Genomic DNA, 18,736 nt, shown 5'->3' on the forward strand with positions numbered 1-18,736 from the left:
GTTTGCTAATCTGAGAAAAGGGGACGGTTGATGCCATGACTGAGTTAGTCTTCTTCTTCTCATATCTTGCTGATATGAATTAAAATTTGTTCCTAAAGCACAAGAATGCCTTCGTGTTCTCTTCTCCGTTTTTACGTATGTGTTCGATCTCTAGCGATACATAAAACGTGATCAAGTGGAACTGTGATGCCCACCTCGGCTACTGTATTCAAGATGGCAGGGCCATGTGACGACTTCCACAAACCAGCTTCCGCTCGTATTTATGTTTAATGGATTAATTCTCAGTTTGTGAGAAAGCATCAATTTGTTGAAAGATGTAATTAAACACTAATCAGTGTATATTTATGAGCACAATATTCAATATAATATTTAAACTTAAATGTCTAAATGTGACCCAAAAACAATGAGTATACTGTTACTTTCATCACACATGTAACAATAACTTATTAAAAAACAGTTAATGAAAACATATGTTCCTAATTTCCAAGAAAACGTCACTAATTTATTTAAGGTGGGAACACTATTGCAATTCAGTTGTTAGCTAAGCTTGAGGAAAAACTATACGGCAGGCAAAGTCCACCACAGTGTACCATGATATTTGCATAAATATGCATGAATACAATTAAGTTTTCATTTTTTGGCACAGTGTCTTGTCAATAATGATCGCTGATGTGTATTTACTCTTACTTGGGCTCACATATTGGACACAAAGGTAAAATTTCAACAGGGTACCATATAGGGTACAATATAGAAGGATGGCTAAAAATACCTTCTGTTCATGGCACAGACAGACAGATATCCACACAGATGCTTTTATCCATCTCTCAAAGATGGAAAAAGACAAACACAAAAATCTACTTATATCTCTCCAGATGTGTATTGATCTTTCCATTCATAGTAGATGGATGGTTAAATAGGAATGGATATCCTTGAGAGAGATAAAAAGATATAAAATCTATATTATAATGTCTGTAATGTAATTGCACAGCAAGGGTTAATCCTGGCAGCGGATTGTGTTTGCGTAGCACGGATATTTATAGTGCTCGGACCAAAAATTATGAATTAAAATGTTTTGATTTATTTAGCATATGCCAAAAATATGTACCATTTCCTGCCCCGATCTTCCTGACCCATTAAGACTTTGAAGGTGGAGCACTTCATGGAAAAAGCTGCAGTGTCTGCAGAAACAGATCATCAAGCAAAGTGTTTAAAAAAAATGCGAAGCCCATTGAGAAAGCGTTCGTTATGTGCGATTCGTTCTTGATTTTGGGCTCCGTGAGGCCGGCGCGCATGGATGTCACCGAGCTGCGAGGATTACTGACAGGTGGTGTCACTCCTACGCGCTGCGAGTTGCTCAAGCAAGCAGTCAGATGGCATGTTGTAAGCTGTGTCTGGCAGGAATGGTTGTTTAGGAGACGCTACACACCTCCAATCAGTTCCTCCTTCACTTAACAAGACTTCACATGCTCTACCTTTAGGAAAAAATGGAAATGATAACGAACTGATATTGTGTTTTTATATTTACTGTCACAAAAAGGAAATGATAAGTTTGTGTAAAGACTAACAAAAACAGAACAGCGAGGCCAGAAATCACTGAGCAAAACACCGTTGACAACATAGCCATGTAATTACTGTGAGCTGAGAAAAAATGTGCACAGTTACAGTATGTACATCAAATCCCCAGAGGGTCGGGATCTGCAGCCACGACTCAGTCCTCAGTACAACATGCAGTCTGAAACAAACAAGGAAGTTATGGATTGTGCTGTATTATGTACGTGTTTCACAAAATCAACAGAAAGCAACGTGACAAAAATAGTGGGACGATGTAAACTGTTCTAATACATTCCTCGATAAAAAAATCACTACAAAAGCCTGGAAACCTTTGTATTAAGGTCACACAATCTCTCCAGTTTTTGTCGGAAATATGGCATTTTGAAAATGTGTAAATGCACACGTTGATAAAATAGTTTGATATTTTGGGAAGTCCTTTTATTTTTGCATTTTCTTTAGAGGATTAGCTTAGCTTAGCGGTAAATTGCTAGCATTGCTTTGAACAAATATGAAAATAATCCATGTACTAGCCTCAAAAGCCCACAGAGTAACACAAAACATCACTCATGACCTAATTTGTTCACACAAAAATGTTAAAATGACAATTTTATTGCAGTGGTTGAAGTGGCATGATGTGTTAGCATCAGAAATACGATTAGGGCTAGTTCTTCCAACCTTTTAAAAATCTTTCATTCATGGCACTAAATGAGAAAATAAAGTTATTTCTAAAATGCAGTACTGGTTCTATTCCTGTTATTTAAAATTGGGTTCTGAAAATTAATCTAAGTTGATTGGATATTGGTATTTATACTCAACTTTCTGAGTCATCATCAATGACATGCGATAATCCTAACTCTACTTTTACAGAAATACTACATGTTGTGTCAGGAAGGTCATTATTGTTCCCGACTGCAAAGACATGGCTCTGTTTTGATATCATAGAGTAACGTGTTATAGTTACTTTCCATCATCAACAAGAACTTACAGGATAGAAATGAGCATAGCATTAAACTATTTGATTAGCAGAAATGCTAACAAAGATTTTGGTCAGTAGGATCAGCAAAAACTTACTGAACTTTTTAAGAAAGTAGTATTTCCATTAAATTTAAATACAATTTGAACTGAAACCAAATGATCTCAAGTCTAGGGAACATTTGAACAACGGCACAGGGACAACAACACACGGTCCAGCTCCTGTAACCTTGGTACAACTTCTAGATTGAGCTTGTTGACCACAGACTCTGTTTCTATCGTCTTGAAGCAACTGGAACTAAACACTTAACGAGCTTTGGCATTTTGGGAGAAACAAAAGTGCACAATTGTAAGGAAAAGGGGTATGCTGGATGTATATAATACGACAAACAGAGGGCATCATGAAAAATAACAAAACTGGATGCAGCCTTAATGTTTTAATGTCATTTTATCTCAACTAGGCTTTTGTAATATCACATTTCCCAAAATATCACAACTATTCCTTTATGGCTGATTTCATACCAAATAATTTCCCGCCTGGGCAAAGTCTGTTTAGTCTGGGTGTATGGGATCTTACAGGTCCACCTTTGTCCATGTGCAGATATAAGGAAGGCTAGCGCTGTCATAATACTACAAACCTTTACGATTAAATTTAATAGTGTGGCCACATGTTATACTGAAATTATAGGGGAAGGTTTCAGCAACTCATCGAAACCAACTTAAATCATCTTTTGGAGATGCAGTGCTGCAAAAGTGTGTTTCAGTTCGTGTGATAGAGTCGCAGGTGATCACAGGGCTGACTTCACATGCAAGTCTTTGTAAGATGCATGTTCTGCAGGTAAATCCTTGTGGCTGTGCATGATTCTTTCTGCACGTATCATGTTAAAAAAGCGTTCAGGACGTTACCGTGTCGGGTCGGCCACACAAGGCTTCTCTCAGTCATAAACCAGAATCACATGGGCTTAAAAAAAACACAGTGCATTAATGAACATAATAAAGCCAGTAGATGAGGTTGAAGAGGGAGAAGGCAGAGGGGAATATAATCCGTGACCATCTGTCGATGGCATTCACATCAGTGAGGTCTGGGATTTTGATTTTGAGCTGCGAGGACCGTCTTCGTAGACGGGTTTTCTTAAGATGTGCGTTCCTGTCCAGGCTGTGGCGGCCCAACTCGCGTGACCCGCTTGGCTTTCTGTACTGGATAGCTGAGTTGTCGAAGACCATGGAGGACGAGTTGTGGGTCTCGCTCAGACTGGTTGTTATCTCGTTCCCTCCCACCTCGTTGTGGATCTCCAAGGTTGTCAGCAAAATGTTCCCCTGGGAGTCGACCTAGGACCGACAAACAGCAGCGATGTTTAAAACAGGCTACAGCGACTGACGACACATGTGCAGCACGCGTCGGTTCCCCGGGGTCGGTCTCCTCTCGCAGGCTGACAGCCTGGGAACCAGAGCGACCTTCAAAGGCAGGTTTTTCTGTCCCAAAATTAAATGTCTTCTCACAAATCAGCTCAAGGTTGGACTGGCCGGCTTTAATACTAATGTAGTGACAACTATTGCTTCCCACACAAAAACAGATATATCATTTAGACCAGTTTAGGCACAGGATGAACACAGATATAAAAAAGGTGACCACAAGGCATGAGAGGAGGTGAAAAAGTGAATATTTGTCTTCTTATTTTTTTGGCTGTGGTTTCACAGATCAACCTCAAATCCTGTAAACTAATTTAAAATGTAACTCGTGATTCTTCATGTTTTCTATGCGCCGCCGAATTAGTGCAGTGTAAAGGTAATCGCCTAATGACATTAATGATGGTTGGAATGGTTTGATTGCACTTACTGGGTAGCATGTTAGCAACACAGACATATAAAGACATTAAAAAAGGGCAAAAATACGACAGTGGGAAAGGCGGGCTAAGCAGAATGTACTCGTACGGTGAGGTGTTTAGAGAAATGGCTGTGATGACGTGTTACTTTGTTAAATGAGGTCAAACTTTGCACTGCAGCAGCAAAGTTTCAGCCAGAGGTTTCACAGATGTAACACAACAGGCAGTGACAGACACTCACCCGTCGTGAGTGACGACGCCCTTGTACCTGATTGGACAGTTTAAGAGACGAAGACTTGCAATTGCCTCCTTCCAGAATGGACTAGCCAGGAAAAAGACAAAGACAAACCCTTTTGTCTGAGATTCGGTCACCTAAGATGCTCACAGAACATCGGAGTCAGGAGTCAGAAAGTCACTCAGTGTGGACTGGTTAAAGCTGTGACTGATGATTAATTAAAAAAACATCTGTAGGATGTATTGATCCAGTCACATTAAAAATCATCGTCTCCCACCTTATCCCTCAGAATCGGCTCATCTTTATCCTTGATTTGAAGATCATCCTGGCATCAAATGTAGGTAAAAAGGAGATCTTTCATAGTGTAAATTGTTCTGATCAGCCAGAAATTCCACAGGCTATTGAAAGCCATGGTGTTAAGCCAGAATGCAGTTTTTGAAGTTTTCTTCAGTGAGTTATCAACCCCAGTGCTTGTTTCTACTAAAGCTGAGGTCTTGGCTTTGTACTGTGACTCTTAGAGCTGATTTGGGTGAAAATGTCTGAATTAATGATATTATGAGGAAAATGGTGTAAAATCTCTGAGGAGATTAAAGTCTGAAAACATTCATAGTATGAGATACATGGCTTCATTAAATATGCTAAAGATAAATGTGCACAAAAGACTCTCAGGGTTCAGGTGGGAATCTTTTCAGAGATGGGTTTTTATATAGAGTTACCCATATTTAAAGGGTATTCGAAGCACAATTTTTGCTGCCGTTAATAGACGGATAAACATGACGTCATCTACAGTACTGCTAGGGGTGGATCTGAACGCATGGCCACTGGTTTGTGACCAATCAGTAACAAGGCAGACACATCCTAAAGCACACCCTGATTAATCCTCTACATGTTCCAGTTCAAATACAGAGTTTCAAGGAATACTTGACCTGAGAATTAAGACTGTAAAAATGTTTACTGGAGTCAAAGATCAAGACAGAATTCGGATTCTTTTCACACAAACTGCTGTACGACTCGTCTTCTTATTGCAGTTAGCAGCTAGAGATACTCCCACACAGTTAAATAGGTAACTTTCAGATGATGATGACGCCTATTTAAATAAATCACTGCTTGAAATGGAATCCACAAAAAAAACAACCTGAATCACGATAGCGCTGCATCTCGGCACCGAAGAGCCAAAACATAATGACTACAGATGAATTACTGCAATAATGTTCATTATCATTATTGTAACAATGCTGCATGGTGACATTTCCCAGCAGCGGTTTTAATGTAACGGCTAGTTCGTGTATATTTGTGTGATGTCCGAGGAGAATTGCTCCACATGGTTGATTTAACAGCTATAAGCACTAAAAGTTGTTAAATTCCAGCCTTGCTTGTTAAAAGAAACACCGCAGTTGTTTTTTATGAACCTTCTTGGTGTTTGGAAATAATTCTCACCTTGGGCCTGTCAAATTTACTGCGGTCATTATTTGCCTTCTGCGCCCTTTCGGCCAGCTTTTTCTGCATCTGAGGACCTCGACCAAAGAAGATGTAGTTGACAAAGGCATATTCCAGCAGAGCCAGGAAGACGAACACGAAGCAGCCCATCAGGTACATGTCTATGGCTTTGACGTAGGGGATTTTGGGCAACGTCTCCCTCAAATGGGTGTTGATGGTTGTCATGGTCAGCACAGTGGTGATCCCTGGAAGAAAAAAAAAATCGGTTTCCACAGTACTAAAGGAGGGCTGAGAACCGATCTCTAAAATGACCATATCCAGATGAATACCATGAACCCGATTTTTTGTTTTCTGAGAAGCTAAAAGTCGTCTGTTTGGATGATGTTGAATATTCTGAACTTGGATGAATTACAACTCACATGACAAGCGAACAGACTCAACAAACACACTGTAAACTCTCTCAGTAGTTTGCGCCATCTACAGTAATGCTCTGTGTCTCCATGAAGGCTCGCCGACCTGGACGGTGTGTCTATTTCTGTCGATTCAGGCTTACATAATTAAAACAAAAAATGTTGCACTGTATGGAGTGTGTGGGGGAGTCAAGAGCGCCAGTGGGTACATGGCATCGATTTCTGCATAACAAAGGGACGAGCAAGATTCTGAACACTCTGAGAGCTCAGAGGAGATGGTTACTCAACAAACCCCTTGAAATACTGCGCAGTGCTGTCCCTGAGAACACAGCAGGTAAAAGTAGATGGACAAAATAAGAAGTGATAATCATACAAGATGATAACACTTGCTGTACACTATTGTTCATGTCACAGGGGTAGGAAAGTAATGGTGAAAAAAAAATATTTACATCACTGGACTCCTCAAGATGGCATCTGCCCCTAATAAACTATTAAATGTGGCAAAACAGGAGTGTAATTTGAACAGATGATTTTAAAATCCTGTGTTTGCTCAGCTGAGCTCTAGTTCTGGTGTTAAATCCCAAAAAACTGGCTAATACAGACCCGATCAAAAGTTTAAGATCCCTTGAAAAATGGCAAAAAATCATATTTTGCACGTTTGGATCTTAACAAGGTTCCAAGTAGAGCTTCAACATGCAACAAGAAGAAATGGGAGTGAGACATAACATCTTTTTGAGCATGCAATTTATTGAAAACAACGCTTCAACTGCAACATGCTGTTTTACAGCTGATCAAAAGTTTAGCACCACATGCCTTTAAAAAGCCAAATCTGTGCAAAAATGACACGTAGTAACACTGTCATGATGTTCCGTTCACAAAGGCAAGAAAATGTTTCCTTTTTTGAACATGGTCGGGTTGTTGAACTGCATAAGTAGGGTCTCTGGCAGTGCGGCATCGCTGCTGAGGTAGGACACAGTAAGACAGTCATTTGGAATTGCTTAAATGATCCTGAGGGTGATGGAACAAAAAGTCAAAATTTCATCAGCACTGAGCCAGAGGATCTAATTGGCTGTCCGTTAAGCACTGGACAATCCTCAACCCAAATTAAGGCCGTTTCTGGTGTCGACTGCAGCCCCATAACCATCAAACGGCATCTGAGACTGAAGGGCTTCAAAAACAAAATACGTCTTCAAAGGCCTCATCTCCTTAAACGCCACAGAACTGACCATTTGGACTTTGCAAGAGAGCATCAAACATGAGACATTGAAAGGTGGAAGAAAGTTTTATTGTCTGATGAGAAAAAACGTAACCTTGATGGTCCTGATGGTTTCCAACGTAACTGGTATGAAAGGGAGATCCCACCTGAGATGTTTTTTACGTGCCACAGTGGAGGGGGCGCCATAATGGTCTGGGGTGCTTTTTTCCTTCAGTGGAGCTTCAGGAGGTGCAGGGGCGTTAAACAGCCACTGGCTATGTCCAGATGTTGAAGAGAGCATCCCTCATGAGTGAGGGCCATCGTCTGTGTGGTAACGCCTGGGTTTTTCAACAGGACAATGCTACAGTACACAACGCCCACAGATCTAAATCCCATTAAAAACCTTTAGGGATGGATGGCAAGAGAAGTTTACAAAAATGGACAATGGAGTTCCAGATAGTAGATGTCTTTCGTGCGGCCGTCTTCACCGCTTCCAGAAATGTTCCCACTCACTTTGTGGAAACACTCGCATCAAGCATGCCGCAACAGATTTTTGAAGTGATCAACAGTAACGGTGGAGCTACTCATTACTGAGATCCTGTTTGGAACTTTGATTTCTGTTTTGGGGGGTTTACAGGGTATTTTTTTCGGAGGTGTGGTTCTAAACATTTGATCAGCTGTAAAACAGCCTGTTTCAGTTTAAGCGTTGTTTTCAATAAATTGCATGCTCAAATTTTTTTGTTTCACTCCCATTTCCTCTTGTTGCATGTTGAAGCTCTACTTGGAACCTTGTTAAGCTCCAACCATGCAAAATATGATTTTTTTTTTTTTTTTTACCATTTTTCAAATGGTCTGGACTGTTTGAAAAAAATCTTTTTAAAAAATGTGTATATCCTTCTGGGATGTGCACATCTTTTTGCATTAAAAGTATATATATTTTACTACACCTTTCTGAATGACTCATAAAACTCCATACGCTTCAGACATGTTTTTCCGCTCCTCATGTATGAAGCCTGTTAAGTAGCCCAGCTAATTTGGTTTTGCTCAGGATATTCACACCACCCACCAAAGAGAATGGAGACCTGTAATGAATCACCGTTGATTGATTTTGTAAAGCACAGGAGTAGGGATGCGTTCTAACTTGCATTGATCTGACAGCATCCCAGACAGCAGTCTTCTCAATGATGGAGGCGTTACGGCGGAGTGAGCCGACTCGTGCGTTAAATGACGAGGTCTGAGCCAGCACAGGGGCTTCCTAATCCAGCTTCCCACCAGACTTCCTAAGATGTACTACATTCATCTAATCACAGCGTATGCTCAAGTGAGATTTTATTATTGGTACGTTAATGTGCTCTTCTTTACGCAGACTTGACTGAGAGTGCACCAAAGCTGATTGAGGATTTCCATTAAGGCAAATATTCTAGCAGCGATCAATGCAGTTAGGGAGGTATGGTGTTATACAACGGTGAACTTTTTCAGCCCTAGAAGCCAGTGGAAAGTGTGAGTCTTGAGATCCAGTTGAGTCTCCTATTACACCACAATGCAGAGGCTTCAAACAGAGTGAAGGAAACGCACAGCTGTGATTATTTGTTCTTCTTGAATCTGTTGTTTATCTGTTCAAATGTGGCACGTGGGAGGAACTCACCAGTTTAGTTTTGAATGCATAATGCCTCACCAGCACTATTCTTCTTTGTTAGTGCTACTACATAATCTTTGTGAATGCTTTCTTTTACATAAATATTCTTTAAACAAACCAATTTTTCATTCCCACACAAGCCAATTCTTTCAATATTTTCGCTGTCAAGATTCATCTGGTCCTACATTTGACACATTTATAAGTCAGACGGATGGATACTGAATGCATAATGTTGATGTAAAATAACTGTAAGTAACCAGTCACAAATCCATCCTCTAATTACAGAATCGCCACTTTGATAATGTCACAGTTTAGTGTTACTTTCTGGTTTCCAGCTTTGGCACAGAGCCGGCCACTGTTCACAAGTCTTAGAAAACACAGAGTGCGTGTAGATTAAACTACAGTCCAGAGGTCAACTCACTGCATTGGAAAAATCATACCTAATGCAACTCTGGCAGCTGAGGCGTCATAATTTATCCAGAACGACACCCAGGACAAGATGGTGATGAGGATGGAGGGCATGTACGTCTGCAGGATGAAGTATCCGATGTTTCGCTTCAGCTTGAAGCTCAGAGACAGTCGAGGGTAGGCACCTGCAGGACAACACATCAGGTAAAAATCAGGCCTCTATAATTCAGGAGAAACATGGGGATGCCTTCCACTTTGATTTGGTTTCTGTGGTGATGAGCTCATCAACTGTATTTACACGAGAACTGCAGGCAAAAACGAGACACTGTCCACATTATCACATGATGCAAACAAACAAAACTTTGGGGAAAAGGGTGCCGGAGACAGGACACGTGAAGCCCACTTGCTCAGGACCGTTACAAGAAAGACAAAAATATACCAACCCTTAGACTTTATACTTGGCATCTGGCAAATTAAAGACATTTAATATCTGCTCCAACTTAGACATTTAGGTTTTCACATACAGCTCAACCAGGTAGTATCATGAAAATCTCAGGGTTGCAGTGCATGAGTGAAAAAGGACTTATTAGAGAATGGTTTGCATGTTTCCATTAAGAATTTCATATAATATCAGAGTCGATGAAAACTGTTCATGAGTAAAAGTAGTTGTCATTGTTTACAAGTCCCTATGAATGTATATTTAAATATAAAGTACTCAGTTTCTTAGTTTGTTCCCTTAATCTTAGACAAAGATTAAGGGAACAAAAGCGATCTAAACCTACCTGGACCAAGTAAAAACTAAGTGGCCCTTAAACTGCCATTCATTAACTACATTTTCTGTCTGCTTATTTTTAACTAATATTTTTTTTTTTGATAATCTGAAACATTTCAGTGTGAAAAATATGCAAAAATGAGAAATAAGAATATGAAATCAGTCACATCTAAGAGGTTTCGAGTAGACCTCCTCGCAGTCTGCTCATTTATTGTACAGTAGCGTCAGTATATTTAACGAAGCCACACAAAATGTTACCTTCACACCATAAATATTTTCAGAGTTACAGACGCTTCAGGGGGCTGGGGTGGGTTGAAGTTTGGAGCTTTTTAATTTGTTATTTCTCCCAGCATTTATGAGCCCTCCAAACTTCATAAGTACTCGGACATATCCACATTTTCAGGGTTGAACAACACATTGAAGCTGTTAAAAACTGCAATTCTACATGAAGACAAAATCTTTTGCTGCTGTTCAGTATGATTTTGTCCTATAACCAACTGTGAGCATCGATACTTTGGGATGTGTCATAGTTTAAAGAAACTACAAAAGTTTGGTGTCCTCGATGTAGAGGGACAGAGACAAGTATTGGTGACCTTGGATGTTTGATATATTTCCAGTAATTCATGGAGTAAGCGACAAAAAGTGCATTCTGGGTAAACTCTCAAGGCGCATATCACCATGGATGCTTAAAATAAAGTCTCCTTTTTTTTCCTTCATTTTGATACCAGGATAATTTTCTCACCACAATTGATTCTGTTTAGTTTTATAACAAAATAAGTATCTGAGAATGTGCACAAAACTTTGTAAATGTAAAGGCTCCTAGTAGACAGACTTGTGCCAAAAAGTTGATTCTGTTCATCTGGACGTCATCACTCATCCAAGTGACTTCTTCGGTCTCAGATGACTGCAGGTTTCCCCAACCTTATAAACAGTATATTTGCATAATGACTGAACTAGCACCACTGACGAACAACGGGCTGTGAAGTCAGCTTCTAGATCATTAATATGTAAATTGTCATGACGATCAATCAACAAGCACTGATTTAAGACCATTGATCAATGACAACTGATTAATGGCCATGAGTACCATTCCCAGAGAGTTGGGGAATTTATCTGGATAACTGAGCATGCATCAAGACAGACACACCCCTGGTATCGATTTCAAAATTCTACATCGCCTTGTTTTCAAGTGATCTCATTCACAAGATTTTCAGAAAACATAACCTCTGACCTTGAGGTCATCACTGAGATTCAGACTTATCCAAGATTTTTAGTACATGCACCAACGGCACCTATTTAAAAATCCTACATTGCCACGTTCTCAAGTTATTGCATTTACAAACCTACTGGTCCATGTCCCCCACCCGCCCACCAGTCACAGAGTGACAACAATACCCCATCAGCCTTTTACGGCTGAGGGGTAAAAGTTATGTGCCAATATGTGTGCACATTCTTAAAAGGTTATATGTATATTAATTTTTAAATATCTCAAAACCTAGACAGAGATTTCTACATAAAAGTATTTGTACACAAACACACAGTGTATATGTACAGATAATGATAATTTAAAACACACGCGCGCACACACACAATAAGAGGATGTTGAGAAGAAGTTAAAAGCATCTGCAGACACTCCATTTATTAGAGTTTATTGTATCAGAATGTGACAGTGATCCTAATGAGCTCTAATAGGTTTCTCTACATTATCTGTATAGAAACGCTCGGACAGTAGCCATCCTACATGTCATTAATTCAGCAGTGAGGATAATCACTGTTGTGATGCCTCTGAGTTGCTGCTGTATTATAGGAGAATAATTCATGCTGCCAGCACTCTGCCTCATGAATGCATTATTTTGCTGTATGCAACAGTCCCCATTCTTTATCAACAGCATCGATCAGTGCATCTCTTAATTTCAAGCAATGGGAATATAAAGTTTAACAGATCTGGTCATTGCATGAAGGACAGTTTATCATCCTGACTCGGCTCAGATACATAAAAAGAAAAGTGAGTCAACACCACAAAAAGCAGGTTATTTTCTTCTTTTTTAGGGCCATTAGTAGCACTAAGACCCTTCACCCACTGTACCTTTACAGGCATGTTTGAACTAAATAGACTCAGTCCAGGTTCTTGTCTAAGTGTAATCGAATGCATCATGGGAGACTGCAGACATTCTCATGTCAGACTTAATTTAGTTCCAAATTCTCAACCTGCACTCTGTGTGTCTTCAGCCAGAGTTACAAACTGGAGGATCATTTTAAACAGGTATGTGTTTAGTAGGCAGCAGAACTTTTAGTACATGAGACGTCCAGAACCTGCAAACACCCACTTCCTCCTATGGGAGGAAGCAAGCAGTCCTTCTGCAGCAGCGTGCAGCTCCATCTAGTTTTAAAGCAGCAGTTTTATAGAATGCACCGAAAAAAACAGCCAGTCATGAATTAATATACTGGGACGTCTCAAGATTGACGACAGGTAACAGAACACAACCTCGGCAGAGTCTTACATCTCTGCAGTTCAGGTGACAGATTCATCTGTGACGCTGCACATGTTTTAAAGTCTTATTCTTCTGTTTTAATCTGGGATCACTGATTATTGGATGAAGTGCAAGAATGCATCTGAATGCATCTTGATGGAGGCGTGTGAGACGTGCTGCTTTTACATTGTTTGCTGAGCACACGTTGTGCCAAACTCTTAATACAAGGTAAGGTGCTTTTATCTCAGTTATAAGCTATTTTCACTGAGGTTATTTAACACTGTAATCAGGGACAACAGATCTGAACTGATTTCTGGTGATGTCAACTGAACGAGAGCATGCACCCTCTAAAATGTTCTTTCATGGATTCAAGAAGAAACATTAAAAATGCGAGTGCCATAACTTGCCTGTGGAGAAGACTACATTCCTGGAAACCAGTTTGTAGTCCACTATGGAGAACTGAGGGAGCTCAATGCGTTTTACCCCGGTCACAGCAGTTTCTCCTCCTTTCCAGTAAAACTCTATATCATCTGTTGTGTAACCATCTGCAAGAAAACAAGTCACATGATGTGTCCTTAACAGTGGAAAAGCTCTGAAAAGTGAATCTGTCTCATTTCACTGGATGTATTTTTATATCCTTAAGAGAAATCAGGACGCCCGGTAGCTGTAACTGATTTAGAGTAAGTCTCATGAATCACACAGATCCTGTAAGTGCTGATTGCATGAGATGTGAATCTTCACGGGGATGTGTGTCAGTGCAGACAGACAGGCTGATACCAAATGCATGAGATCCATGACCGCCAACAGTTTTATGGCAGCACGGACAGCCGAACACGTCATCTAGACTGATGAAGCTGGACTAATCATTACGGTGCTCCACTATGGAAATCACTGTCTGCTCAGCTCAGAACCTCTCCGTGCAGACGAAGTCGTTTAACTGGAGAGGGTGCAGCGAGCAATCTCACTGGGATATGACAGATTAATAAATCCAGAGCAATTCAGCAGCCTGTGCAGTTTTTGTCTCCACCCGATGACTGAACATTTTTTATGAGAATTACGGCGCTGTTCATATTTTTAAGTGATGAAAAAAGTCGGGCTGTCTGCTGTATTTCTTTACAAAGCACAAGATGCAGGGCTTAAACTTACAACTCTCAATTTCCAGAGTGCAATTCTGCTCGTCCAGCGGGTATCGCCTCAGATCCATCATGCAGGCGGCCGTCGTCGTGATTCTGAGTCAAAAGAGGAACAAAAGAGAGGTGACCTCGTTTTAGATTCAGGACAGCTGTTAGAGCAGAGGATGGTTAGGAGAAATGCGTTCCATCTGAGGAAGATGCAAATGGCATCAATTTTTATTATTAATTGATTAAAGGAAGAAAAACAAACTTCCTGCCAATTACTTCCACTCTCATTTCCAGACTCTTCAGACTTGCACATTTACACCGAGGATCCAATTCTGAGTTAGTCCAAACAAACGTATGACAGCAGTTATGAGATGCGACTTCCTGCATTAGCATTAAATTGTGATGAACTGCAGCTTAAATTGCTTCAACAAAACAAATAAAGCTTTTTGCCACTTCATGAATCTTGGGCAGTTTGGAGAGCTATGCGATGGTGTAAAAGCCAGATGCAGCCAATAAGCACCGGAGATGGATTGGTAATTAATTGCAGAGAGTATTATGTATATTATGAGAGGAAGCCTATCATGTATGAATATTAACAAGAAAAATGACCTCTAAGTCTTTGTCCACAGCCAATATGTTACTAATGTGAAATAACTGACAAATTCTTATATTATTAGAAACATGACAGAATCAGCATGAAGAAATTGATCCCAGCATATGAGCTGATCTCAGTGGTTCAGCCACTGAAATCCTACAAATCCAATCTCTTATACGGTGCATGTGCAAGCCACTGCACAACCCACCCCAGCTGCTTCTTTTCATGCTGTTTCTGACTTAACGTCATATCTGCTGTCACTGATGCAGCTCTGCTCAGTGCTGGAGTCATACTGCTACTCTCCAAAGAGCTGAGAACAGAACTTGAACGCGGTTAAAACAACAGTTTTCCTTTTTCAACAGTGGCTGAAATAAAGGCCGGTTGCAAATAATACTTGGTTAAAAACACCCAGAATCTGGTGGAATTACTGCACTTGAAAATCCAGCCTCCCCTCAATTGAGGAGCCCCACTTTAAATGTTGGTCTTACAGAGATATTTTTTTCAAGACGGGAAGAAAACTGAAGCTCGTATAAACTGATGAATAAAGAATACAAGCCGATCCTGAAAGGTCAAGCTAAACAGCAGTTCTTACCTGAGGCCGTAGAGAACAGTGCCATCCGGGTGAAGTCGAATCATCCGGTTCTTTACTGTGACACCATGCACAAAGGACTTCTTGTCATTGAGAAAGTAGGTGTCTGGGACCCAGAGCTGGTCTGCTACTCTGTTGTCCAGTGTCAGGTTGAGAGGGATCCCTGCATAAGCCAGCCTCTTATCTCTCCAATACTGCTGGAAGTACATAGTCAGCGTGTAGTCCTGTGAAATGTAAAAGAGCACGGTCATGTAGCTATGCAAGTCAGAGAAGTGCATAGCATACATAACAGGAGGCAAACACCATCCAAACTGTAGCCAGGATTTCTAAAAAGGATTTCAAGTTTAGCGCTTGATTTGTGCAGCCCGCAGGTCTGGACGGATTTTTTGGTCACAAAAACGATATTTATAGGACTGTCAGTCTGCTCTGGGTGATCGTATTTCAGGACCTGCCTTAAAAAGAAACTCTTCTCAGCTGTTCTCTCTGCACAAGACTGACACAAGCCCTCAAACTATAGATTTCCATTACTACAAGCCGTATCAACACCGTGTTTCAGTTTAGTACTGACCACTTTTTTTTTTAGATAGCATTGCATATTACCAGCTATACATACAAAGGCATCCATAATTTATTGAGCATTCATTTGCAGCTAGCTCCACGAGTTAATCCATCAAACACAAAAGCTTTTTCAGCCCTTTAATGGAGCTCTTTACTATCTCGCTTTGCTGTGTTCTGCTGACTTATGTTCTCGTGAATAAATAAAACAGGAAATAAACAGAAAGTTGTCCACGCTCAAAATGCCTATCCTCCGGTGCAACAACATATTCACAATAAAGTGTTCAAAAATGCGTCGGTGGTATTTTCTCTCTCTACGCTGAACTAATTATTGCTTAGGATGGTCTTTGTGGTGTCACGTTATAAACTGCTGATCTGATCGCAACAGATGAAAGAACTGCGTTTTTTTTACTTTGTATACAAAGTGCAAAGAGACACCTGGGTTTTGGAGGACTGACAAATAATAAGCTTGTTTTGTGTATGTGATTTGACAGTATATTATAATGCAGCATGGATTCCAATGAATAATTCAGCGTGTGTGTGTGTATAATCAGAATAGATATTCATTTCAAAGAGCTGCACAGTCGTTACTGTGACTGTGTGAGGCTTTTTCATTTGTTTGCCATACAGGAAACATTTTTAACTCGTCAGGTTCTGGGTGTAGGTTCTGTAGTGAACTGTGGTGAGTTAGATTTCAGAAAATCCCTGGCTTGCGAATTGACTGTTTTATTTTCTGAGATGCCTTCACCCTCCCAATTCTCTTTCACCCCCTGCAAACAGAAGATGCCCTCATTATGCTTCCTCCCACAAGCAGCAGAGCTGTGGGATGGGTGAATCAGCTTTACACAACAGCTCTTCTACTACAGCGATGGTGCCCATCTACCAACACGCTCCCTCCATGTCTGGACCACAGCTATTTTAGTCTCTTTGAGATCTTCAGATCTCACAGCTATCCTTGACTACTTTAAACAAGCAGCTCAGAAACAAATTTATACCACATCACTCTCGCTGTACATGCTGTACTGTACGCCCTCGAGCTCCCAGCACCCTGTGTAACCTGCAGGCTCCCTCAGGGATCTATTCTAGGCCTCGGCTAATTCCCCACAGAGGCTTTTCAGTTTGTGTACAGTCAGACAGCCACACTGGAGGGCAGCGTAGTCAACTCTTGTCCAATGAAAACTCAAGAAAGAGACTCAGATGCCAGATCTTGTCACAATTCACTTGTTTGGAGCAAAAAGACTTTGTACACTGTTACAGGCTGGTAGGCCTTCCAAATGTGAAACACCACCAGTGTTTAACTAGTTGTACTTTGTCTCTTTTAAAGATTATCACCAAAGGTTATGTTTACATATTACATATATAATATTTAATTAATGAAAAAGATATCAATGTGCCACAATACATGCAACAACTAGTTAAATTCAAGGTTATAAATCTGATTGTAATTGGATTAATCAATGCATGAGGACTGTGCTTTCTGGCTGCACGGCATGTGGTCGCAATGTAATGGTACATGATTATGTACCATTTACGGATTTCCTTTATGCTGGCAATGTTTTCATTGCAGCATAAGTTTTGATTTTTTTTTATTAAACATGTGACCCTTGTCTTCCTTCATCAGTGTCAGTCAGGCCCTCTGGAGAGAAATGTTTCCCACCCTTTGCACAAAGTAGCGACTGTTTAAGCTCTTAAAATCCAGGCTCAGATTTGCCTGTGGAAGCCATCCAAACAGGATGTGACACATTAATTAGACCTCCCTTAAAAACAGAATCAAACACTGCAAGCAGTTTAAGACTTTACACGTCTGAGGAACGAAATAGTTTCAGTAGATAATTTCTTTTTGGACGATCACGTTCCAGATACCAAAGAAATTTTATCTTTATCTTCCACTTGGTAAAAACTTTGCTGGCCATTCTTTTGTTGCTAAAAATGAGCATATAATTAAAGTTGAACGAGTCATAACATAATTTATATTTTAATCTGAAGACTCACTAGTATAAGATCAATATTGTGAAATGGTTTCAAAATTAAATTGTTAAATTCTAATGCAACTTTACTTATATTTATCTTTATCAAACAAAAAGAACTTTGATAAATACATTTCCCAGTTCTATCAGAGGCACTTATGTCCACTAATAACAGATCGTTAGGAAGTTATTTTTTAAGGACGAGTCCCAGCTTTTAGAGGCGAATAGAGATCAAACAGCAACATATATTTGAGGCGGTTGTTGGGGGGGGGGGGAGGGAGCTTCGGCAGTTGTCATCAGATAGTAAAAAAAATGGCCACGCTGTACATGAGTAATATGGCTATATGAATGAGTGGTTGTGCAGCAGGAAAAAGCTAATCAGCTATTGGAAGTGCAGAATCTTATCAAGAGTTAAGATAAAAGCAGTTAAAGTAAGCCTGTTTGGTCAGAGGGCCCGGTGGCGCCTGTGTCCGGCAGCCTCGCCTATGTCAGTGCGCCCCAGGGCAGCTGTGGCTACAATGTAGCTTGCCATCACTAGTGTGTGAATGTGTGTGTGAATGGGTGAATGACTGAATGTAGTGTAAAGCGCTTTGGGGTCCTTAAGGACTAGAAAGGCGCTATACAAATGCAGGCCATTTACCAGGCCATCTGTTATGCTTTTCCTGGTGGATGCTCGTACTAAGCAAGTGAATGTGAAAGTAATCTCCGTGAGTTCAGACCTCAAACTGCTCTGAAGAGATCCACCTGTCTACTCATCGTTCCATTATGGTGGGCAGTCCACTGGCAGCTTGGACTGCCGTCCACTGCAGAGAGAATCTATTGTCAGAAGGGGGCAGTGTCAAAAATTTGTGGTACAACCGGTCTCCATAGGCTACTCCTGCTTTTGCTGTTGGGCCACCAAGCATCTATGGAAAAAGTTCTAACATACAAAGACAGTTAACGGCACTGAAAAGTGTCCACCACAGCCACTGTCGCTACCTTCATTGCTGTTATTTTATT

General features: G+C 40.5%; 1 protein-coding gene across 3 annotated transcripts in view; it reads right to left on the reverse strand.

The window, feature by feature from the left end:
* Positions 1–389: 389 nt before the first annotated feature.
* Positions 390–18,736, reverse strand: part of gabrb3 (gamma-aminobutyric acid type A receptor subunit beta3) — a 32,526-nt gene continuing 14,179 nt past the window's right edge. For 2 of the 3 annotated variants that reach the window (XM_040040276.1, XM_040040274.1), the window contains exons 4-10: positions 15,219–15,439; positions 14,057–14,139; positions 13,318–13,455; positions 9,700–9,852; positions 6,019–6,263; positions 4,588–4,668; positions 390–3,852 (exon numbers count right to left, since the gene is read on the reverse strand). In XM_040040276.1, coding sequence (XP_039896210.1) covers positions 3,505–3,852; positions 4,588–4,668; positions 6,019–6,263; positions 9,700–9,852; positions 13,318–13,455; positions 14,057–14,139; positions 15,219–15,439 — 1,269 coding nt within the window. In that variant the 3' untranslated portion in view covers positions 390–3,504. The remainder of the gene's footprint in view (positions 3,853–4,587; positions 4,669–6,018; positions 6,264–9,699; positions 9,853–13,317; positions 13,456–14,056; positions 14,140–15,218; positions 15,440–18,736) is intronic. The other variant, XM_040040275.1, reaches the window with a different exon arrangement.

The sequence above is a fragment of the Simochromis diagramma genome, unplaced genomic scaffold (assembly GCF_900408965.1).
Source record: "Simochromis diagramma unplaced genomic scaffold, fSimDia1.1 OVJJ01000026.1, whole genome shotgun sequence".
Classification (NCBI taxonomy): Eukaryota; Metazoa; Chordata; class Actinopteri; order Cichliformes; family Cichlidae; genus Simochromis; species Simochromis diagramma.